The sequence below is a fragment of the Paramormyrops kingsleyae genome, chromosome 17 (genome assembly GCF_048594095.1).
Source record: "Paramormyrops kingsleyae isolate MSU_618 chromosome 17, PKINGS_0.4, whole genome shotgun sequence".
Classification (NCBI taxonomy): Eukaryota; Metazoa; Chordata; class Actinopteri; order Osteoglossiformes; family Mormyridae; genus Paramormyrops; species Paramormyrops kingsleyae.
In genome coordinates, this window is record NC_132813.1 from 14,631,065 (window position 1) to 14,655,639 (window position 24,575).

At 47.1% G+C, this 24,575-nt stretch overlaps 3 protein-coding genes across 8 annotated transcripts in view; 2 read left to right on the top strand and 1 right to left on the bottom strand.

The window, feature by feature from the left end:
• The first annotated feature begins 1,626 nt into the window (after window positions 1-1,626).
• Window positions 1,627-12,845, top strand: LOC111841470 (SH2B adapter protein 2-like). 3 transcript variants are annotated; one of them, XM_023807217.2, is made up of 10 exons: window positions 1,627-1,827; window positions 4,274-4,471; window positions 6,598-7,421; window positions 7,661-7,762; window positions 8,130-8,221; window positions 8,306-8,406; window positions 8,955-9,101; window positions 9,184-9,383; window positions 9,773-9,944; window positions 11,477-12,845. In XM_023807217.2, exons 3-10 carry the CDS (start codon window positions 6,630-6,632, stop codon window positions 11,764-11,766), a joined length of 1,896 nt encoding a protein of 631 aa, XP_023662985.1. In that variant the 5' UTR covers window positions 1,627-1,827; window positions 4,274-4,471; window positions 6,598-6,629; the 3' UTR covers window positions 11,767-12,845. The 3 variants fall into 3 exon arrangements, with proteins under 3 accessions (XP_023662985.1, XP_023662984.1, XP_023662986.1); XM_023807216.2 differs by lacking the exon at window positions 4,274-4,471; XM_023807218.2 differs by lacking the exon at window positions 4,274-4,471 and having other exon boundaries at window positions 8,312-8,406.
• A 1,421-nt stretch (window positions 12,846-14,266) lies between these two features.
• On the bottom strand, window positions 14,267-15,940 carry dnajc30b (DnaJ (Hsp40) homolog, subfamily C, member 30b). The gene is made up of 2 exons (XM_023807219.2): window positions 15,810-15,940; window positions 14,267-15,654 (listed from the first exon to the last, which is right to left on the bottom strand). Exons 1-2 carry the CDS (start codon window positions 15,833-15,835, stop codon window positions 15,219-15,221), a joined length of 462 nt encoding a protein of 153 aa, XP_023662987.1. The 5' UTR covers window positions 15,836-15,940; the 3' UTR covers window positions 14,267-15,218.
• A 4,595-nt stretch (window positions 15,941-20,535) lies between these two features.
• LOC111841522 (syntaxin-1A-like) overlaps window positions 20,536-24,575 on the top strand; it is a 33,321-nt gene continuing 29,281 nt past the window's right edge. Inside the window, exon 1 of one of the 4 annotated variants that reach the window (XM_023807333.2) lies at window positions 20,536-20,997. In XM_023807333.2, the coding sequence (XP_023663101.1) occupies window positions 20,968-20,997 (30 nt within the window). In that variant the 5' untranslated portion in view covers window positions 20,536-20,967. The remainder of the gene's footprint in view (window positions 20,998-24,575) is intronic. The other 3 variants (XM_023807331.2, XM_023807330.2, XM_023807329.2) reach the window with 3 other exon arrangements.

Consider the following 24,575-nt stretch of genomic DNA (forward strand, 5'->3'; position numbering starts at 1 on the left):
ACCCCCCAAAAGTTAATTTGGCTTAATTCATTCCCCAAATAAAAAGACCTTTGTATATAAATTATTAAGGTGTGTCCCCCTCCCAATATCAAACTCACTCTTATGCTATATACTTCAATCCCCTTTAAAGCTGCATGACACCAAAGGTGGAGGTTAATTCCGAACATTATTTTTCATTGTCTTATTCCACAACTGGAGCCCAGAATGAATTAGCCTGTGTTTACTGCAATATGGAGGGTGTTTTGTTACAATATTCAATAAATAAATATGTAATTTAAATAATTAAATTATCGTTTAAATTGTCATTTAAATGATTGTTTAAATCACCATTTAATCATACCAACAACCATTTAAATCAGGGTTATTCAACTCACGGTCCTCGAAGTCCGAGCACTGCCGGTTTTGCAGCCTTCCTTTACCTGTCAGTCAGGTGAGAAGCCTCTGACCAATCAGAATCAGTAATTATTAAACAACAACCTGGGAGAACTGAAAACACGGCCTGGATTTGGAATCGAGGTCCAGAGTTGAAGAACCCTGATTTAAATCATCTGTCAAAGTCACCCACCAAACTCAGTGGGCGGGCTCTAAGCAACATGTAACATCTGATTGGTTACATTGCAAAGTATGTCACACCAGATCGATCTCGCCTAGTCGATTGGATCCTCATTTATAACCGCGTTTAATCTGATCCGTCCTAGGGCTGTTTATACTGTACATCCTAACTTCCCAGAATCATAAAGAAGCTCCTAACTTTAGGATAACAGTTCAGTTATTGTCCCTATCCTAACCTAAGACTGGAAATGTGTATTACACAAGCTTCCAAACTTCCCAAAATCTTAAATAAACTCTTCAAACTTTAGGATAACTACACATTTTTATCAACCGGATTTTAAATGATACTTTATAATTTAAATGATCATTTAAAAGACCTATTTATAAAAAATAATTTAAATGATCATTTCAATTATTATGATTTTAATAAACATTTATATTTATTTATCGAAGATTGCCACAAAACCCTCCACACCATAGCAATGTTTAATATTGACTGCACTAAAGGCTTACATCGAGTCCGAACTGACGTCGCAGCCCTACTTCACAGTTGTAGTGAAGCATGAGAAACAGCAGCTTCGGGAGCCCACTTAGTTTCAGGCGTTGTATGATCACCGCAAAGTTTTAGAAATTAGACGCAGCCCGTGGTTAAGAGCAGCACGCGACTTAGATTGGGACTTTTTGAATATTTAACGATTTAAAGGAGGAGAAGTCGTGCGTCAGTAATTGCAGCATTTCCGTGGGAAATGCCGCTTCCTCTGCGGACGGATCTGGTGCGCAGAAGGAGCTTCGAGGTTTGTGAAGCGACACAAACGCAAAGCCTAGTATAAAATCTTTGGGGGAGATCAGTACACGATTATGCTAAACTCTCACCACCCAAAGGCAGAAAGATGCCCCGTTTTGCACCACCATTTTATATCGCAGTGTTTAGGTTGGGAAGCTTTCAGACGCGCGCATGGCTGGTGACTGGAAAAATGCTGCGCGTCTCCTTTAAGCGCCAATGTGCACTAAACAGATGACAGTGACAGACCCCCCCCCCCCCCCCCCCCCCAAAAAAAAAAAAAAAATCATGAGCGTGTGTGTGTGTGTAAGTGAATGTTCCTCCAAAGCCCACGGATCAGTGTACGCAGGACGGAAGCATGGGAAAGATGTAGTGGCTCGACATCCAAGAATTTCCAACCCCACATACGTCAAGGTGTAAAATCGGTATGAAAATAAGCAGTCGAACTTCCCATATTTAAGGAAAACTCCATGCAATGAGGGACAGTTTATAAGGTAAGTACGGCCCTTGGTTTCTCCCGTAAGGTACTGCGTTCGTCCCAGTCAAAATTCGTTGTATTTCATTTATCAGTAAATGTTAACGACATACAGGAGTTTTCAGACGCGTCCATAGAGTTTTTGTGGGGGTGTGGGGTCTTGTTACTCACCAACGCGCTCTGGTGCCGAATCGTGCTCATTGGAGAGTGATATGCTGGCCATGCATGAGTGTTTGTGTGCTACTTCAAAGAAGTGACACGGGTTCACTTGTTTAGTGGTGGGGAGACGCTGGTGGGGTACAGCGCCTTATACACCACCCAACTCCACCTTGACCTGAAATACCCTTAATCGCGATAAACAAGAGAGATTTCGTTTTTATCTGGCAAAACCCGATACGTGCGGTAACAGTATACGAGTTTCAGCGCTTCACTTCGCAAACGGAACAGTCGCCCATACATTAAAACGATGCCTCATTCAATACCTTACAAATTTAGATTTTTTCTCCCGAGGTGATTCTTCGTGTTTGTTGCTTTTCTGCTTAAGGTAAAAAGAGCTTCTATTCCGCAATATGCAATTTGGAAACTAAAACCGGATGTTTTTTCCAAGGGCTAATACAAACCTCGAACCTACTTCTCGTGTTGCTCCTTTTAAAGTTACACCGCTAGAAGTAACATAACAAATAATGGTCCCAGTCCGAATGCATTCCGTACAGATCTGTTTAAAACGTGCACATGAGGTTAAACGTGGGTGGAAGTCACAAGTTATCCCAGCGGAGATTTGCTAGTGGGACGCCCGAGGGAAGCGGGATGCTGTGCGTCTCCGGAGACCCAAAGCAGCAGAAGCTGTACGGCATCCTCAGAGGTGCACGGCGTCCTGCTGTAGAACATCCCTTACCTCTCTGCCGGACACGAGAAGTGGCTGGATACTCCTGAGCCATGTCTATATATCCTCTGCTTCAGCTGCCATATGCACAAGGCAGTTGGTTGGATGAGAGACTGCGATGCGTTGGAATGGATCGGACCGGGTCGTCTGGCCAGATCAGCCGGGTGCCAGTTTCGGCGCTCTTTCATCTCGCCGCGGTCCCCAGTGAAACCGGCTGTTTTCCGCACTTGTCTGTCTATGTGTGTATTATCTTCATATTATTAAACTTATGGGGAGTCCAACAGCGGACACTTGCTCCTTTTATTTTACATTCACCCATCGGTCCATATTGAAGTATAAGTGATCCTAATACTATCAGGTTCTGATACTGTCTGGGTGGACATATTCTTTTCATGTACTTTGTTTCTCTTGAATACATACATTGGAGAGTTTTATTGCAGTCATTATTAGTCCCAAAAAGTGCCCCTCAATATATAATATAATGTGCTAATGTACTTGTGGGTCTGTCTTTCTGCTCACGGGGAAGCGGAGCGTCTCTGTGTGGGCGTGCGTGGGCATGCGTTAGCCCGTCTGCCCAAGCGAGTCAAATGACCTCAGCCATTTTGGTTTCCTGCGACCACATACAGCCTGTACACCTCAGAAAAGTGTCTCTGCTTTGGAGGGGGGGGAGTGCACAGTTGGGCTGCCCTCTATCCACCCATCTTTTGTTTTGTGCTTCACTAATGTTCGACCCACTCAGCCCCCATATAATTTCAGACTTGCCCTCCAGTTCACCGCCAGCGTGCTTCAGTGAGTTGTGCTGTTACACGAACTGCTTAAAAAGTGAAGCTGCCTCGTTAACATAGACACGAGCCCCGAAAGTGAGTGACTCCCCCACCTGGCGCCCCCCTGTGGCCATTTCCATGGCCTGGGGCTCCCTCTGTTGTACAAAGTGTCATTTCACTGGGAACAGCACAGGCAGCCAGCACCAGGCAGCTAATGAAAATGTTTTCCTCTTCCTGCCTGTGGTCTCAAAGGGAGGGATTGAGTGCGGCTGAGGGCCCAGTGCGTCCGGGGGCCGTGGCAAGGACCCCCCTCAGCTCATTGTCCCCCCGCACTTCTCCGCCTGGCCGGAGTTGGTTTACACAGGCTTGATTGTTTTAGCAGCTGGCCTAAAAGAGCAATTATTTGACCCCCCAACTCCGGCAAGGACACGGGAGCCTCAGCTGTGACAACCGGCCGCCCGACTCTTCCCAGTCGGAACGGTAGCTTTCCGGGAATAATGAGCCCAGGAAGCCTCCTTTACCGTGAGCCATGTGCTGGGTCCAGTAGGGCATCCCTCGCCTAGCGTGTGAATGCAGTGAGAATCCCCCATTCGGCTGCCATTGCAAGCTCCCGGTCCAGTTTGACCCCCCGCCACCGTGCGACAGCCCTCTTCACAGGGATGTGTTTGCCTTTTAGGCTGACCTGTTAGGAGCTGAAGTCAGGATTAAACCTCAGGGCACAGCAGCAACACTGAAACACTTCATAAGAGTATTTTTTTGTTTAATAGTGATCTGGATAGACTTTTCATTAAAGGGCACATCACTTTCCCCCAAAACAGGCGTGTTGGTTTCGTTCTGAGCAGAACATGGCCAGCGCAGTGCTGTGGAAACCCAGACCCTGATGCCGCAATCTCTGCACGCCGGTTCTCCTGGCCCATCTGTGTGCTGAGAGAGGGGGTGACGGTCGTACTAATGCTTTCAGATTCTGACAACTGCGGGTCTCACAGCAAACCAAGTACAGAAGATTCCAGACTGTGGTGAGTCCGGGCCAGTGCTGCGTAGGGTTGGGGTGAAGGCCAGCCAGAAATCTTGGGGAGACGGATAGTTTAATTTAGAAGGAAATCCCCAGGTGTGATAGACAGCACCGGCAACGTCTGTTTGACTCGGATGGAGCCTGTGGAAGTCGGCGAGGGCTGGGAATGGAAGCAGCACGCCCCCAGAGTTCTCTCTGGAATTCCGGGACCTTGTCGATTCATTTCCAGTAATGGAGATTTGTGAAGACTCGCTTCCTCTTTTTTTTTGTGGATTCTGAGCCTTGTTGAGAAACGTTTGCCTGTTTTTTTGCTGAACCCACAGAATGTAGAAGACTTAATTTCTTTATTTAAATAGTAGCTTGGTCATGTGGGGATTCCTGTGTTCTGCAAACCGCCATCAACGCATGCTAACATGTAACTACTAGGGCCATTTCTTGACCGGAGCAGGGTTTGGAGGGACAGCCTTGCGTTACCCATCTTTGGTTTGTCTGTCTGCCGTTCATTCGCACTGCCCCGTTTTCCACACACTAATCGATGGTCGCTCTCGGTAACTCGCCATCGCTTGCCGGGCCCCGTGGCCATAGGACGTCTGCAGGAAGCTGGCGGCTGAATTAGGAGTATTTTGCTGGGGAGGGAGACAGCCAGCGAGGCGTGGAGAGTGACCGCGGACGCAGCAGACGGCTTCCCCAACGTGGACAGGTTCTCCGTACACGCAGCAATGCAGGGTAACCACCCCCACCCCACCATTTCACCTCCCCCCAGGGGTCCCCTGAGCAACCTTTGACGCTGTGCCCAAGATCCCAGCCACACATAGAGAGCTGGAAACGGAGCTATGCACAGATTTTGTCTCCTATCTGTTATGGACCCTCCATACGTTTAATTATGATATCAATGGATGTATTAGCTAATATTCCCCTCCTCACCCAGTTATATCTTGTTAAAGGAGGTTTAAAGCAGAACTAGAAATCCCAGGATGTCGTTCTATCGTAAGCCAGATGGGTGCACCCTCGTTTTCCAAATCGTCGTGATCTGGGGGGGTGACGATCCATCCTTGGTCAAACATGGGGAACGGCTGACTTGTTTGTGCTGGTCAGCCTGAGCAAAACGGGCACCTTCAAGAGATTTTAAAATTCTAATTAGAGTGTACATGTCCCCTGAGACCTGGCATCCTGCCCAGGGTGTCCTCTGCCTCGTACCCTGTGCTTCCTGAGATACGCTCCATAGTTATCAGTGGTTATAAGAGATAGATGGATGGATGGATGGAAGACTATAGACCGTGATCTTTAATTGTTTATCCGAGGTCAGTTTCACAACATCCATGTGACTGCCTGCCTGCGTGCACTATGGTTTCTCCTGTTTTCTCATGAATCTTTTAGTGTTTTCGCTTCGGCCCACCAGGGTGGCCATATGCCACAGGCCGAGCTGGCGGCCTCGCGGCTCCGGGCAGAGCAGGTCGCTCCAGGTTTACGGGGAGTCTGCGTGGCAGTGGAAAATTCTCGGAAGCCTGGCGCGTAGGACGGACACGTCAAATCAGCGTCTTTCTGTAGTCATGAGTTACTAGGGGCAGCGCAGGGATCACAGGTGTCTCCCTCCCTGCCGACCCGCGCCCTGGTTGGCTGACCGGTGCTGGATGAGCGGCAGCACCCGTGCTGGACTGACACCTGTGATTGGCTGAGTGTTGTGCTCCTGAGCCTCTCCGGCCTGGTCGGCCCCGTCTATTTGGCCCCGGCCCCCAGCCAGCTGGCCCTGCTTGCTGACTCTCCCGGGGTCTGTAGCGGCATCCAGCCCTTGTAGGCCAGACCGTAACCGACACGATCAACGCTCTCTGGCCTCCGTGTTTGTACCGGGTGGGGCTAGGCTCGGGCCGGCCCACCCGAACACAGCTGCATTCATGGTGGAGCATTTGAAAGCTATAATAGAGGCAATGTTTCTCGCACCGTGGGTCACAAAGAGGGATTTTCCCAGACACAATGCGGCTTGTCGAAGGTTTGGAATGAGATTGGGATAGAAAATGCCGTATTGTACCAGGTTATAAAAAACAGCCACAGGGCAGCTGGTTTATTTGATTTTATTTATTATTATTTATTATTTGTTTGTGTGTCACACTGGCCTGCCCTTTCCCCTGACAGCAAGCTCCCTCTAGTAGTGGAATGGAGCAGTGATGAATGGGGACACTCCCCCCAGCGACCTAGACCTGCCCTCATGCCCGCTGCCTGACTGGAAGGAGTTCTGCGAGCTCCATGCCCGTGCCACAGCCTCCGACTTCGCCAGAAAGTTCCGGCGCTTTTTGAGCGAGAATCCCTGCTATGACTATCCCGGCGCCCAAGCCACCTTCTCCCACCACTTTGCCCGCCATTTCCTCGACTGCTTTTCGACCGCGCTGAGCCGCAGCCCTGGTTCGCTCGGTGCCCCCAGGTATGGCATGGTGCCCTTCGCCAGTCTCCACAGCTGCCCACCACCCCGTGCCCACAAGCTATGCCAGCAGCGTAAGGATGCAGACACATCCAACGAGTCCCTGGACAGCATGGATGGCGGGCTGGGAAAACCTAACACCAGGGCCAAGCCATTTGTGCCCAAGGCGTGGGCACTGGGCCAGTCACGCAGCTCGGAGGACGTGTCGGCCGGAGACCCCGTCGGGAAGGGCCTCTCCCTGCGCAAAATAAGCCTGTGTGTGGTGGACAGTGTGCGGGACATCTGGCAGCGGCGAGCCTCACCAGAACCCGGCTGCGGCCACAGCGCCAACGAGGATGGCCAGGGGCTGCGCCTTCCTCGGGGACTGCACGGGCAACGGACAGAGCCGCCGGAGGTCCAGAGAGAGGGGGCGCTGCGCTACATGGTGGCTGACGACGCCACTTACGCCTCCCATTGGCAGAAGTGCCGACTGCTGCTGAGGAGGGCGTTTCCACGGTCCGAGGGCGAGCGCTTCATCCTGGAGTTCTATGTGCCGCCCAAGGTAGCATGGGTCCTGGAACTGCACCATGGTGAACTTCAGAGACACTGCTACAATGCAAGCTAATGCTAAACTCAGTTACACACCTGTATAAAGTGTTTTCTGAGCATTTTTTGAAACTCACACACAGTACCTGAAGTTAACAGTTGTCAAAATGCTTAGTATTTTATAGTAAAAAACAGATTTGAGTATCAGAGTGTCATGTGAAAGATATCTGTTAACCTTGTGTGTTTCTTTCTCAGTCCTCCAAGCCCAAAGTCAGCATCCCCTTGTCATCTGTCATGGAGGTCAGGACTACCATGCCCCTAGAGATGCCCGACAAGGACAACACTTTCGTCCTGAAGGTGCGCTCTGCACATTACCCTGTTTTATCACAAACATGACCCCTGATGTGGTTCAATGCAAAATACACATAGACCAGAGGCCAGGAATCCACGTCTGGATCCGACCGGTTGGGACAAGTTGAGACTGGTTATTTAGGCTTGTCATATAGCTGATGGAGTGCCTTGTTTTTCCCATATCACACTGTTGGAGTCCTTATATTGTACAGGTAGGTTTTTAGTATGGACAGAAATAGCCATATTGACGTCAGGAGCATCCAGCAGGAGTGAGAACATGAAACAGTGGAACATCTGTTACTGGTCCAAGACTCAACAGGAACAGCTGCTTAGGAATCTGGAGCTAACTAGCAGTGTGATCTTCCTGTGGTAGGTGGAAAATGGTACTGAGTATATCCTGGAGACCATCGACTCCCTTCAGAAGAACTCCTGGGTGGCGGACCTTCAGGACTGCATGGAGCCGGGGTAAGCAGGGAAACGGGTACCTGTCTGTTTAGCAGGGGGGCTTGGGGAGACCCGTCTTGGTTCCTAATGCCGTATGTGTCAAAGGGACAGTGGTGATGATATTGAGCTGACCTCACACCCCCACGGCCAGCCGCTCAGGGACTCCCCACTGCCCGCCTCCTGCAGCTGTGAGCTTCTGTCAGAAGGTAAGATCTCCCCCAACACGCACACACACCATTGCAGGTGATCCTATAGGACACCTTCCTCGCCATCTGCTGGTGAAGACATTTAAGTGGTAGACTCGATAAGCCAGAGGCTAATTCCGTTTACACATGGGCGTGTTCTGGATGCCAACGGGAATGGCGTGGTTGTGGAAGTGACGGAGCATGTGGTAGCCTGAGATGCTGGGGGGGGGGGGTCACAGACACTGGGGTTATGGATGGGAACCGCAATACAGCTGCATTTAGCATCGCAGCGTTGTCTCATAAAGTAGGGCTGGAATGCTCACACGTACGCAGATCGATTTTGAGTTTTATTTGTCACATACACAACCATACACTCTACATCTGTGTAGTGAGACGCTGTAAATGCAACTTTGTTTCTGCTGGCTTTCAAGTCAAGGACTTTTCAATGTGATAACTATGAGGCTACGGAAATCACAGATTAAGATCATCATTTCTCAATGGTTTTTCTATGCATTGTATCAGGCTGTAGATCCGGTTTTGATTGTTTTGATGGTTCTTCCTGTGTTCAGAGGTACACCGAGCCCCCGAGGGTCCTTGCTCCACGGCAGCTGACCTCTACAGCGCCCCCCGTATCCGCTTCACACAGTATCACCCCCATGTACCCCTGGAGTGCTTTCTGGAGTCACTGGAGTGTCAAACGCCCACCCCCCCTGCAGGTAGAATCTGGAGCTGCAGGCAACATGTCCGAAATGGGAAAAAAGGCGTGTTTTGATGCTTTAACTTTTGATCCCACCCTAGGGGGACACAGCGAGGGGGCAGTGAAGGCAGACACCAGCCTGGCCGGCTACCCATGGTTCCATGGTACTCTGACGCGGATGCGAGCAGCTCAGCTCATCCTGGTGGGCGGGGCACGAAGCCACGGGCTGTTCGTGATCCGCCAGAGCGAGACCCGTCCAGGGGAATACGTCCTGACCTTCAACTTCCAGGGCAAGGCCAAGGTGGGTGGAGTGAGGGATTCTATCAGGGAATTCAAGACTGTTATCAGGAAAATCCACAGAAATAGCCCCAAAACACACCCTCATTAAGGGTATACAGCAAAGAGACTACACAAGACTACTCATAATGTTGGTGAAAAGTTTGCTGTGTCCACATACTGAGATCCAACACACTGTATCCACGTTCCGGAATCCGATACACCATGTCCACAATCTGGGATCTGACACTGTCTGTCTGGTCCTGGATCATTTGATCGACGGGATCCTGCATAATTTGCATTTTGTTTTCAGCCTTTCATACCGTTTTGGTTGTTGCGTAACGCTACAATGCTGAATGCAGCTGTGCTGCGGTTCCCACCCATAACCCCGGTCTCTGTGACCCCCCCCCCCAGCATCTCCGGCTCTCGGTGAACGACAGTGGCCAGTGCCACGTGCACCACCTCTGGTTCCAGACGATCTGTGACATGCTCCGTCACTTCCACACCCACCCCATCCCCTTGGAGTCGGGGGGGACGGCCGACATCACGCTGCGCTGCTACGTCCAAGTCCCACGCCCCCCCCCGGGCAAGTGCGGCCGCCGCTCACACACTTTGAGGGGAAAGCAAACGTCATGTGATGCAGCAGATGAAAAGTCACGTGCAGAGTTACACAGCATGTGTCATGGCAGGATATCACCACACTGATGAATTCTGTCACGGGGAGGGATAGACACAGAAAGGCAATACACCTAGTAGTGTGCTCCCCCCCCCCCACACAGTCCCACATGTCCACTGGATGAATGATCTCCATTGCTGGCAAAGCTGCTGGCTTGCATTGGCACACCGTGTTTTGCATACTGACCAACTCAGACCTTCAGCTCTGGTGCTCTAGCACACAGTGAGCCCTCTGTGCCCCCCCCCCCCCCCAAACCAGCACTCACAGAGGGGGCGTCCACTCTCCTCCCCGGTATAAACATAAAAACATACGCACCATACATATGGTATGTAAGGTTATGTTTATGTAGTCATGCTCTGCTCTGCTGTGTGTGTGTGTGTCAGTGTGTCTGTGTGTGTTTATGTGTGTGTCTCTGAGTTCAGACTGACATTCTCCAGCATGCAAATCCTGTCACCCCTGACTGCCACTGAGTGTGTGTACATGGGGGGATCAGTTAGCAGGACAAGGGCTCTGTGTTTGCATTCGTGTGAAAAAGGCCTCTCTTGTCTTCTAGAAGAAGCCCCGCCCACAAAACATACTTCCCTCTCTGCTACATCCTTTCCCTCATGCAGTCTCTGGGTCACTGATCCCTGGGGTCCCGTGCACATCCTCATACTACACTGCAAAGTGACACTGACTCCTTATTTATCAGGCTCCCCGCTTTGACTCTCACACCATCGCATTCCCTGTCGCTGGGACAGCGATACATTAAATGCACTTCATGGCTAGTTACGTACATAATAGTCGCATGCAGTACTGTGCAAAAATGGTTAGTAGTCAAAGAAAATCATGTTTAAATGATCTTGTGAAATTATGATTTATGTCTGTAAAATGTGCTAGCTTAGCAATTTCCTCCTCTCCTAAAGCCACCCAGTATTTGTAGCAACCATCCCGTACACCAGTAGTGTATTCGTTGTCTTTACTACAAGCATACTGTGTTTGGCTAATCGATACGGCATTTGGTTAACTGATCAAGCTAATTAATTAAATGAGCTGCCATGGAACGACTGGGGTGCCCCTGAGCAGAGGTGTTCATCTAGCCGTCCAGTAACTTTCTAGAGAAATTATTTTATCGTGTTACTGTTAATTTGCATATATTCTAATGTTAAATTGTGTATTTTTTCCTGAGCAAATATACACTTACTATCCAGATAAATAGCTTGTCTCACAGGCAGAAATATGAGCTTATTTTACACACAGACACTCTAAGCATATTGTTACTTGTTACGTATCATATGGTCAAAGTGGTGGGTCTTGCACCCGGTCCCATTGGCTGCCTTCCCTAACAATCCAGCTACTGACAGTTGAGTGTAAATTAGCCTGCAATGCTGAATCCTGCCAGCAGAGGGGCTGCACGTTCCCCACCCCCTTCACATCCACTAATTCAGACCGTCTGTCTGCAGACATGGGTGTGGCCCAGCACCCTGCTCTGCCCAGGGATTTTGGGTGCCAGAGTGAGTCTCTGCAGCCCACACACCAATCCCCTGGGTACTCGCCTGCCAACAGGCCCGCCTCCCCTGGAGCCCCACCCACCTACACCAGGCATGAGTCGGGCAGAATGTCAGGGCTGCGCAGCCGGAGCAGCAGCTCAGAGAGGCTTCTGGAGCCCTATAGCGCCTCCCCAGAGGAATACCATGAGAATGACGGCGGGCAGAGGACCAGAGCCGTGGAAAACCAGTATTCCTTCTATTAAGCCCCAGGGATGACATATTGAGCTCATACTGACTGATCCACCAGGAAGTACAAAGAGAAAATCCTGTCTTTAGGCAGCAAAAGCTGACGGACCATTTGACGCCGCCCCAGTCTGGTTTATCTGCGGGGCAGCTGCAGGCTGGGGAGTCTCGTAAACAGCAGGGACTCTGAAGCCATTGCATCCATTTCCTGTGTGACGGGGCAGATGTGACGCGATTGCAGATCCTTCGGGGCCAGGGAAGGCGGATGCAGTCTGGAAAATCATATGGAAATAATTCCGATTGCTTCACATTCAGCCTGTGCTGGTTAAATTTGCCTAATTACTGATTTATTAATTACAATGCATTCTCGTAGCAGTGAAACCTGTTTATACTCAGAGGAAGAATCTACTGAATCTGTCAAAGTAGCTCAAAACAGGAAAATGTTAGTAAACGTTATGCTTTAAAAAAGTAAAACAAACTATTACTAACATTTATTACTGTTGTTTACTATTCACACCTAAGAGGACTGTCAGCACAGGCTATGGAGATCATGTGACCTGATGACATCACATCTCATGGCCACTCATGTAGCACATGTTAGATGGCCAGGCTGATATCGATCCCTATCTTCCGGTCCAAATCAAACTGTGGGTGAACTTGAATGGAAACCAGATGGCAGCATAAATGTCAGAATCAACTACACTGTTTTAATATCGGGTTATGTGAGCAATTCAGGAATGCAGGATGTAAATGCTACCATTATCTCAGTCCCCCATTGGATTGAGAGAATGTGCCAATCTGAAATATCTTTTTAAGAATATTTATTTATCAGTTATGCCATGTTTTGCTTGCATCTGTTCAGTCCGTAAAACAAATGCCGTAATCTGGCTCACGCGACGACAGTCACGTTCTGTGGAAGAACGTCTTTTCTTTAGCACTGTTGTCAGCGTATTTTTAAAAAGAATGTTTTTCATACTGAAATGTACCTTTCACAGAGGCTGCACACTTTTCTACAAAGTATCTTATGTACGGCTTTATAATACTGTGAATAAAACCTTATTACTTTTTAAAACCAATTTAATTAAATAATCAACACCTTTGTCTGTTTTTTTCCTTCGGTTGAAGAGGGGCCGTCTTTAGGGCTACAGTCACGGGTACGGTCGTTTAGTTGTATAGGTTTGTTTCGGCTGAAACTCGGTAGACCGAAACGTCAGCGGCACGTTTCACACTGGCGATCATTTCAGCGTTTGAATACAGCGGCATCTAGAGGCGTCTTCGTGAACTTCTGGAGGATTGCACAATTGATGCGTTCAGTTTTATAATCCTAAATAAACGATATTTCCAAAAGTATTGGGACACCTGCCTTTACACACACACACAAACTTTAATGACATCCCATTCTTAATACATAGGATTTAATATGGAGTTGGCCCACCCTTTGCAGCTATACCAGCTTCAGCTCTTCTGGGAAGGCTGTCCACAAGGTTTAGGAGTGTATTTATGCCCATTTTTCCAGGAGAGCATTTGTGAGGTCAGACACTGATGTTGGACGAGAAGGCCTGGCTCACAGTCTCTGCTCTAATTCATCCCAAAGGTGTTTCTATCGGGTTGAAGTCAGGGCTCTGGGCATGGCTGGTCAAGTTCCTCCACAGCAGACTCGCTCATTCATCTCCTTAAGGACTTTGCTTTGTGTGGGACCTTGCAGTCATGTTGGAACAGAATGTTGCAGCATTAAGAGTTCCTTTCACTGGAACTACGGGGCCAAGCTCAACCCCTGAATAACAACCCCACTCCATAATTCCCCCTCCACCAAACTTTACACTTGGCAAAATGTAGTCAGAAAGTACCGTTCTCATGGCAACCACCAGCCCAGACTCGTCCACTTGATTGCCAGACAGAGAAGTGTAATTCGTCACTCCAGAGAACACATCTCCACTGCTCTAGAGTCCAGGGGTAGCACGCTTTACACCACTGCATCCCATGCTTTGCATTGCACTTGGTGATGTAATTCTGGGATGCAGCTGCTTGGCCATGGAAACTCGTTCCATGAAGTTCTCTACACACTGTTCATGAGCTAATCTGAAGGCCACATGAAGCTTGGAGGTCTGTAGTTATTGACTTTGCAGACAGTTGGTGACTTCTGCACACTGTGCGCCTCAACAGTTGTTGGCTGAGTTGCTGTTCCCAATTGCTTCCACTTTGTTATAATACCAGTAACACTTTACTGTGGAATATTTAGTAGCAAGGAAATTTAAAGAATGGACTTATTGCATTGCCTATCACGGTATCACGCTTGAATTCACTGAGCTCCTGAGAGCAACCCATTCTTTCGCAAATGTTTATAGAAGCAGTCTGCATGCCTAGGTGCATGATTTTACATACTTGTGGCTATGGAAGTCATTAGAATCCCTGAACTCAATGATTTGGAGGGGTGTCCCAATACTTTTGGCAATATAATGTACCTCTCAGCAACACTAGGCGTAAAAAAACTCACTAGGGTGCAATGAATAATAACCAAACTAGACACAATGGTAATATTTTATTTCTTTGAAATATTAATCCTTTTAGAGCAGGGGCGTAGTTAGCGATGAGTGGACGGGGGGGTCTGAGTCTACTGGGAGGGCTGATGGACTGTTCATGACTTAAGCCAATAAATACACATTGATTTGGGGGGGCTACAGAACATTTCAGCCCCCCTAAAACAGGCCTAACTACACCCCTGATTTAAGGTTCAAGGTTGCTTTTATTGTCATTTCAACAATATAGGTGGTTACAGTATTACACACTGTTACAAAGGCCATCTTCACAGGAGATAAATGCTTCCTTTCTCTGTAAAATGAAGGCATGTGATTCCTGTGCTTACAGTGCTGCAGTACCCTGACTTTACATGTCAGCTGCAATGGATCAACCAAAGCACTGTCAGTACAGTGAATGCCCTGTGAGGCTGGTAGGGGTGGCAGTCTACTGCTGTGTAGTTTGCATGTTCTTTACATATTTCATGTCTACCTGGCAACCTTCACTGTACCAACCAGAAACACAGAAATTACATTGTGCAAAAAACCGCATTGTGGATGTTGAGTGTTGTTAATAATAATCTGATTCAAAGACATACCTTTAGGCTAACAGGTGTCTCCAAATCGCCAACCTTGACTGAGTCTGTGTGTGTGTGTCCTACTGTAAAACATCCCAGCCAAGATGTCCCACACCTTGTGACCCCTGTGCTGCTTGGGATAGAGAACCCTGCTCTGATTAAGAAATCTGAATATGAATGAATGATAGTAAATCATATCTGGCGCAATCAAGTAAACATAAGGATGTCAGGGGAATTATTTTATCTTAATATAGACTCTCTCTATACATGCCTGTTTACACCCAACCCATAAATTAAACCGAAAAAGAGATTTGTGAAATCTGACAGCTGAGCCTGAAATTTACTGCCTGCATTCAGGGTCTCTGGACAACGGGGAGAGGATTAGTGTCCAGTGTGTATGCTGATGATGATGCCCATCCCCAGGGCCAGCAGCACAGCTACAGACAGTTCCGTCAGCTTGCCCAGCTTCCACTTCCTGAAGCCCTCCTTCTGTTGCCTTTGCAGTTGCTCCCTCCTCCAGCGGATCTCCCTCTCTCTCCGGAGCTGGTCGCCGTAGTGAGCCTCGTAAAAGGCGTCGAAGTCGAAGACGGGCTTCCTGCCGGCACCCGTGACCGAAGAGCGCCGAGCCTTTTCGCGTCGCGTGGCCGTGGTGCCTGGAGCCCTTGCTTCCTCCGCAAAGGGAGTCCCTGAACCCTGCAAGTCGGCCCGGGTCAGAATACCGCGGTCGTATTTCCTCCGCAAAGTGATACTCCCCAAGACGCTGTACGCCTCGCCGATTTCAGTGAAGCGCTCCGCAGCCGCCTCACTGCCGCCGTTCCTGTCGGGGTGATAAATAAAAGACTGCTTATAGTAAGCTGTCTTTATCTGAGCCTGCGTGGCACTCGGGGACACCTGCAGGATGTCATAATAGGCTGTTTTACTTCTATGGAGAGGAAGAGCAGAGCTGCTGCTATCACGGGAAGCCAAACCCACCCTGAGCCAAAGCCGCAGGGAAACATTCGTCTTCAGCCCCTTCGCACTCAGGTTCCGCAATGTGCATATGGATCTCGGTCGCTGCTGGCTTCTTCCAAGCAGGCTGGTCAGACAGTCTCTCCTTTTCCAAACAAGATCCCAAGTCTGATTCAGTGACCAAATTTTATTCAGCAGGTACGGGCAGCCCAAATAACAGGTGTCTGCTTCTCCAGCAGGCGGCGTGTTTCTTCCCAATCCATGACTTTTGAATGTTTCAAATGGTGGTAGTCTTTGATCGAACCGCATTATTTTCCCTTCCAGTCCACCCTGAATCCCTTCTGTTAAAGTGCTGAGCTGGTCCACTGGACCGTCGAATGAAAGTACCACACCAATGCCACTTAACAACGAGGTTGAAAACTCCGCTATATTAGCAAATGAACCACTCCAAATCGAAAATAAACAGCCGGCTCTTGCGGTGTATAACTGCAAACAGTCTTGCGGTGTATAAATGCTGGATTGCGCCGCACTTCCCTGAGTGGCCCCGGCAGTCCGGACAGCTTGACATTTACGACCTCCATACGCCAGCGCGTATTTGTGCGATCCGAATGTTCGAGTCGTGCGACAGGATGCCGCAATAACCGCCCTACTTCCCCGATTTCCTGCAACTCTCGGAAACTGGCATGATCGACCAGGCGCATATTTAATAGTCCAAGCGCTTTTCCCCAACTTCTGACCAAACTCCGCCATTTTCGGCGGAGGAGGAAGAACTAAAAACCAAAACACAACAACTTCCGATGTTCACAAAGAGACCAATCAGAGAAGAGATCTGGTATAGGACGGGATTTAGCCGGTACGTGCTACACTGTGGACAAACGGTGTGCAAATAGATGGTTTATCCGGCCCACAGCAACGAGGAAATACGAGGATCGTTTTATTTAATCGTATGAATAAGTGAGTAGTATTAAAATATCCATCGTCTTCTTTCTCCTTCCCGTCCATATGTATCCTCTCATTTACTTATTTAAATTGCCCCATGGGGTGCAAATAAGCTTGGACACGACGTGGGTACAGTAACCTACTTGCAGGTAAAATGACGTGCAAAAAAACGCGACTGTATGCGGGAGGATGAACCCAGGTCTAGTCCGACGGCCTGAGCAGGGATACTTTTGCTTGCTCTGACCAGACAGAAAGACCAAGATTGACAAAGAGGGCCGTCGTACCGCCCGGGTGGAAGTACCGTCGGGTGCCTTTTCCTCCCTCTGACAAAAAGACGGTGATGGTTAAAAACGGTTTTGAGCGTTCTAAGTAATAGTATCAAATATATCCTGTTTTTCAGGTGTCTCTCTCTTCTTACAGATAAGTATTTGAAGAAAAGTCAGTGCCGAGATCTGGAAGTATCTGCAGTTCGAGTTTTGTTATGTGACCTACGATGCATTACATTGTGATTTAACTTTATTTGGGGGGCACTCTCTTTGCTGGGGGATATCTATCTTTAAGCCTTACCAAAAGCTTTCTGACAGTTAACGGTCTTCAAACAAACAAGGCACTTTTTTAAACATCTAATTAGTATCATTGAGTCTCGTTTTGTTAAGGTTGTCCTTGAACTTTATCTTCTGGTGTCATATCTGTTTGAATTAAAATATTTATGCTACGGTAAAACTCTGAACGTGTTATTTTTACAGATTTGTGATTTTTTTGGTCAGTTTTACTGCGGTGACATGTCTGGAAAGAATTTAAGAACAGCTACAATTTAATGTTCTTTTAATAAGCATTTGTGACTCAACTTTGTTTATACAAAAAAATAAAATAATATAAACAATGTAAACAGTGCAACAGTTAAAACAGTAAATGATGTAAACAGTGCAGTACTATTAACACTGCCAAGAAAATGTCTTAAATGGCCAACATGAACAAGAATTAAGATTTAATTCAACATATGCTGTAACAAAGACACGTGCTTTTTCTAACTTTTTTTTTTGTGTCTGCCACCACCTCCTGCTCTGCCTGGAGCGTAACAAAGGTGATCTCACATGACGTCTTCCACTTCTTTCTCTGATGCTTTTGATGCCTTGTAGATGGCCTCTGAAATTAACACAAAATTATTACAAAAATCCATAACTTTTTCAAAGCAGACACATTTACAATTTTAAGCGTTTCCCCTCAGGATGATAAAGTTGTCTGATTCTTAAAGATTCTGACAGAAAGATGTAAAATTATCTACAGGCTTTTATAAATTGACAACATTTTGGCCCTGACCATTCTAAGTGCTTGCATTAATGTGGTAGTTCTTATGCATTTTGCAGTTTTATGATACATTAAAACATACATTAACATCAACTGAAGTGCAGTCAATGCAGCCCATGATAAAGAAAAATTAAATTAGTGTTATTCCGACTCCAACCGGTTTTTTAAAACACATGTAAGATGTTAGTCCAACTGAAATCACTCAGTCTACCCAGATAATGTGGTTTGGAATGGATTTAGCTCCGTGTATAAGTTCGATTGAACCCAAACTGAACTAGATACTGCACGACACATTTTTTACCCGGAAGTGACAAACAGTACACAGAAGAAGAAAATGTAGGCTAATTGATAAAGGGTGATTTAGGCATAACGAATAACGAAAGTTACTGAACTGGATCGGTTGGTGACATTTTATGAATGCGAAATACGTGTTGCATAGCACACACCGATTCCTAATAAAAATAAACTATTATAGAACTGCAAAGATGCAATTCCATGCTGTAAACTGACTCCGGAGCTTCCCACCATGTTGCGATTTTCCGAAGCGTCATGGAGTGGGCACGCTCAGATGGTTAAAGGCGTCTTCGCTCCAAATTCCAGCTGACCAATAGATATGTAAGATGTACAACCCCTTCTAAGGCCCACCCACAAGTTAAAACAGGGCCAAAAGTCAGAAGCAAAAAAAATTCAAAGGCAAAAAGCATTCCAGAAGCAAAAAATAATAATAAAATCAAAAGCAAAGAAAAGCATTCCAGAAGGTGTAAGGAAAAATTATTTTATTCGACTTTTTTGATGTTTAGAATACATATTTTCATTCTAATGCTTAATAATTTGCTTGCGGTTTTCAAAATTTTGATTAATACTTTTGGCACAAAATTAACTTCATAATTGTCCTTAAACAGAGTCATCACTCGCATGGCTACGCCCTTATTCGGGTGGTGCTTTTCTACTAAATTTTCATTATACCAGTGAGGCACGCCGACTGAGACCGACCGAGCATGGGAGACGATTACCCACAATCCCGCAGCAAGAGAGAGAGAAGAACTATCGGCTCAGTTGTGATTACGTGACGCTCGGCAGTCAAAGCGTATGCGTAATACTCGTATTGCAAGACCTCGCTCATTTATCAAGTTAAAATTTATTTTAAAATTTTTTGCTCGTCTTGCGAAACACTAATAAACCAAGTTACTCGCAATCCGAGGTTTGACTGTACTTTACCGTCCAGCATCAGACCTCCCCATGTTGGTGGATTGCATAGCGTTGGGGGGGGGGGGGGGGGGGGGATTATGGATTTCCTTTCGTCCGATACTGAGCGAGAGCGGGCTGCGTAGTTCTTCGGCTCCCATGTCTCTATTTATAAGCATAGGAAACCAACACTTTGCGGTACCGGGAGTATATTACCTGGTGTGGCCGTGATATAAAACAGCAAACTTCTAATAATGAAAACGTTATATCCATTCAACAGTTGTAGTGATATGTTGTTTTAACTTAATTAGATTTGTAAAAGTAAAGGCAAATCGTTTTGGCTGTACTTAAATATTTAACTAAGTCTAACGTTAAAATACTCATTTAGTTTACTCAGTAATTGAAACCGGAAAAACTTAAACGCATGCAAATTAACATCTTTTTTAAGTTGAGCCAAATTATTTAGAGCCTGGCTCTGAGGCTAGGGATTTGTGCCAGTAATTGGAAGGTTGCTGGTTCAAATCCTGTGAATGCCCAGATTAATTCTACTCCATTGGGCCCTTGAGCAAGGCCCTTCATCTTGGGTATGACATTAACCTACATCTGCAGCCCTATGAGGAGGTCCTCCAGCTTACAGGGGAAAAACTTGGGGGTTGGTGGCAGGATTGGCACTCCAGGCACTGGGGGGAACACTGGTCCATTCAGACTAGTATCATCTGCCACATGGCTGCACTCAGGTTCTCATCCCTGAGGTAGTTTGTTGTGTGGTGGGTGCAGCAACACACTGTATGTGCTCCTTACCTCTCCTCTCTAGGCAAAGAGGTGGATTCTTGATCAAATCAAGCCTGAACTTTAACCTGGAAAACAGGACTACCAGACTGCTTATAAAATTTGAAAAAATGGAGTTTGGGAGAACCGCCAACAGTGACTCGATTATTATAACGTTTAAGTCACTTAGGTGGTGTGCAGGGGTGAGCAATATTTTATGTTTACAAAAAGGAACTATTTTTGTTTCTTTTGATACAAAATAAAATGTATATCATTTAAGAGATGTATTACAAGTAAAGCTTAGTGATTATTGTGCATTGAGTAAAATGTATCCAGTGTGTTTGCTTATGCATGTAATTATGATACATTTACTCATTACGAGTCTTTTGACAAAGAGTGTGTAGCGCGTCATTAACAGTGGTTCTGAATGATCCGAAAAGCAATTCCTCACACATGTAAATGTGGTAATGACCGGAAGAGGTCACCCTCGGACCATCCAAGGTAAGTCTTCCAGCAAGCGTAGACCAGTTAGGCATTATGTTTTACAACCTGTTTAGCTGACAGCCAATTACACCGAGTTGTAAGGACGTATTCTAGATCAATGGGATTGATCTCCGCCATTAGTGAACCTTGGGAACATATGTCTCATAATGCAGGGCGTCAAATTCGACTGCTGAGAGTCGTCTTGATATGACGCTGAGACGTAAGCTGAAGGAGGTTTTTGGTCGGTATTTTCACAGTTAAGTGATGGCCTTGTCTCACCATTAATAGGTGCAACACGTTAGAGATGGCACCCTGGGGGGGGGGGAGACACTCTCGGTAAATGTGAAGGGTGCGCGTTCACGCAGCCAATACACCCCCCCCCCCAGTGCGCGCTCTCGTTTCTAGCTGCTGCTCATTTCAAAAAGACTGAAACAGACCGTGAAACCTGAGCGGAGACGCAGGGTAGCATCTATCTCAAGGGGATTCGTTGTTGGACGCCATGAAGGACCGAACGCAAGAGCTTAGAATGGTAAGCCAAGCGACTTTTCATTATTGCATTCCAACTAGTTGAATGAGCAATCTGAGTCTTGGAGAATCTGAGTGGGATTCAGTGTGTGTTGCATATTCAATAAAGCATAGTTATAGGAGTAACAGTTAAATGTTTGCTAAGTACGAGTTGCATACATTTGAGTTTTTGAAAACATAATTCTCTGTGCATGCGTGTTCTGTTGAAGCGCAGGCATTAAAATACCTAAGCAGTATTAATCATTGACTCGGATGAATTGTTTTGCAATTGTAAGCACTCAAATGAAAGATGCTGAATGTTAAATCTCTTTTAAAATTCATGATACTAGTTTGACATCTTCACAGAAAAGCAAGGCACGCTGTTTAGTTATTCCATATTAAAATACCAATTCAGTCTCGTTTGAAGAGGACTCGACGCCTCTCCGTGAGCCCCAACACGCCGGGGTAGCGGCAGCAATACGGTGCCACACGTTTCACGATTTTTTCCGCCTTCAGATGCGCCCACGGCGGACGGCTGATGTTCGAGCGGACGCTGATTCAATTCCGCAAATGAAGTACACTGGCAGGGTTATAATTTGTTTGGTAAATTGTCTCGCAGAGCTTCGGGCAAGGATGTGCTGGGCTGATGAATGTAACAGTTTTAGGCAAAACATTAATTTAAACAAAGGAGCTTAAAAATAAGTTCACAAGGTGTCAGAGTTGGCTGTTGATTATTTACAGTGTGATATGTTACCCATAGTACGACAGAAATGTAGTTTGCTTCGCGTTAGGCTATTTTAAATAATCAAACGTAAATACAATTTTCCCAGTGTTTCTAGTATTCCCGTTGGAAATAAGATGCGTATTAGATGTTAGTTTGTTGCTGTTATGTGGCATGAATGGAAACCCCGTGTGTATGACGGGAGACTGCTATATTACTCCACTCTTATATGGATCACAGCTTCTCTTCGTTTCATCAAAATCATTCCAGCTCAACTGAAAAGGTCTTAATTTTCGTTTAAAGTGACTGAGAGCTGAAGACTTCTCATTCTGATCGTCGGTGCTGCAATACGCATCAGGTGCCACGGGTTACCGATTTGAGAAATGAGTCTTCATGATACTAGTCGCGCACAGTAGTAACAGTTAATTTGAACGGTCTGTGTATCTGACTAATGTGTACTGTAGGTCCTATAATGTAAAATATATGGAAATACTTCGATGAAATATGGAAAATTCTATCTTTAAAAATGGTGTGATTCTTCTAGCCTATCATACGCCAAGACGTAAATCGGAGATCTGCTCAGTTAGAACGGATCGGTGAATCTAAACTGTCCATTAAACCTTGCTGCTCTTTGAAGATTAAAATAAGTTTACAACAGAGCTGCGAATATTCTGAATACGTTTCCCGTTCCTGTAAGTAACCAAAGCCATCGACAAACCAAGTCTGTGTCAGACAGGTAGTGTTTATATAGATTATATCTGTGTCCTTATCTTACTCATTCCGAGGCCTCACAGGAAAATGCCATGTATTGATTTTGTGTGCTTTCTCAATGGTCCTGTTTATTTTATATCCGCGGCCCTATTGACTGCTTTAGCAGATCCATTAGCCCCCCTTTCTGACCTTAAGTTGTCTCTCAGCGGAGACCAGCTGGGCCTTGCGATGAGTAGCTCTCATCGGCAGATGGAGGTGTGAGTCTGAAGCCCGTGTTGTGTCAGGAATGCAAGTCTCCTTCCAAAGTTTGGGAGCCTGTGCCAAACCAGAAAGAACGTTACGGCCTCTTCGTCGCCACCTGTCGGTGTGCCGGGGCGCTGCACGAATCCTCCACCTGAATGTGTTTCAGCGAGTGTGCACCCCGTCGCGGTGTAATATGGAGACGCAGCGTGTGTCCGTGCTCGTGTGCAGGATATTGGGCGGAAAGGGAGGAGTCGCTGCTGCTCACAAACCGCGCAGAAAACCAGGCTATGCATGTTGGGCTGAAAGGGGGCTGCTTTGTTCCAGTGATGGCGGGGTTCATGGTGGCTCTCATGTGGCCATCCTCATACTGAGAAGGGGTAGTTTCTGTTTTTTAATTTCCTCCTAATTGTTTTCTGGCGAAGACTCATTAAAATAAGGCTTCATTAGAGTCCTGCATGAGATGGTTGGTACTAACACCCTCCACACACACACACACACACACACACACACACATTTGCATGTTTGGACAGTCCCTACAAAGATACATTAATTTCTATGGAAAACCCTAATCCCAGCTATGAGAACCTTAACCCCTTCCCAGCCCTAACCTTCACAAATGAGGAGCGAAATGCATACACTTATATACCCCAGACTGACAGTATAACTGAGCAATGCACATTCTCTTTGTTCTTGGGGTGGGAGGGGTCTTGTACATTTGTTTGCGTTCATGGACATGTCTAGAAATGAGGTAGGTGCCCCCCAACAACAATCTCACAATGGAGCCCCTCATAAGAAGCTTATGCCACTGGCTGGAGAAAAAGCATGATGAAGGGTCAGTCAGCCCCCCCCCCCAGCTATTAAGGGTCACTTTAGTGTGGCCATATTATGACACTGATGCAGGAGACTCTTGTATGTAATGGCTGAAATTGTTGGCTGGCAGCTGGGGCTTGTGGTTGCCCTGTGCCGGTCGTCTATCACATCAGCAGCTTCACGTTGGGAGGGGTGTATGAGCTTCAGTCTGAGTATAATGTCTGAGCTGGCGGATGTGATGCTTATTAGATATAACTTAGCTGCTGATCCCAATGGTGATGGTGACCTTGTAAGGAGCTACACTTCTACCTGGGCCACGAGGCTGGGCCACGAGGCTGGGCCACGAGGCTGGGCCACGAGGCAGGGCCACGAGGCTGGGCCACGAGGCTGGGCCAGGTCGCCGGTGAACGGGCCGGCTGAGGTGGTCGCGTCTCCGGCATGAGGAGCCCCAATATGACTTGCAGCTGTGAGCCCCTGCTGCCCAGCTTTTGCGCTGCCCGGCCTCTGAAGGTAGGGGCATTGGTCCAGTGGTTGGAAGGCGGCTCACATCACCAGCCAATGGGCAGCCTTGTCCTGGCGCCGCCCAACCTCGCCTCCCCTTGTCACATGGTCGCTGAAGCCACACGGCTTTCGATCCTAAAGGTCCATCTAAATGGCTTCACTTGATATTAAAATCCCAAAAATCTTTTCCATAGAGGATATTCCCACTCAACATGTGAAGACTGTCCTGTTTAATTCTCCCAGTTATTCGTTGCCATAATGGAGGGAGAGCAGTACGCTGCTGGCTAACGGACGATGAAGCCTTTTTCAGCCCTGCCTGCTTGGCTGTCAGCCCCCCCCCCCCCCCCCGGTAATCGCCCTTCCAATCAATATGTCGCAGACCCATCATCAGGAGACACCACACATGCGAGAATGTAATTTGGTGTTTCGCCGGCCACTGTCACCGGCAATTAAGTGCTGTCCAGCTCTTATGTCTGACAGTTTTGCATATTTACAGTGGTTTCAGTGAGAAAGGTGGGGTGGGGGGGGGCTGCTACCTTGGAAACTAGGCCCTTTCCCCCGCTAGTCTGTGTGTAGGTATGTAGTGTCTTTCTAATGAATGGAAGCATTCCCTTAGC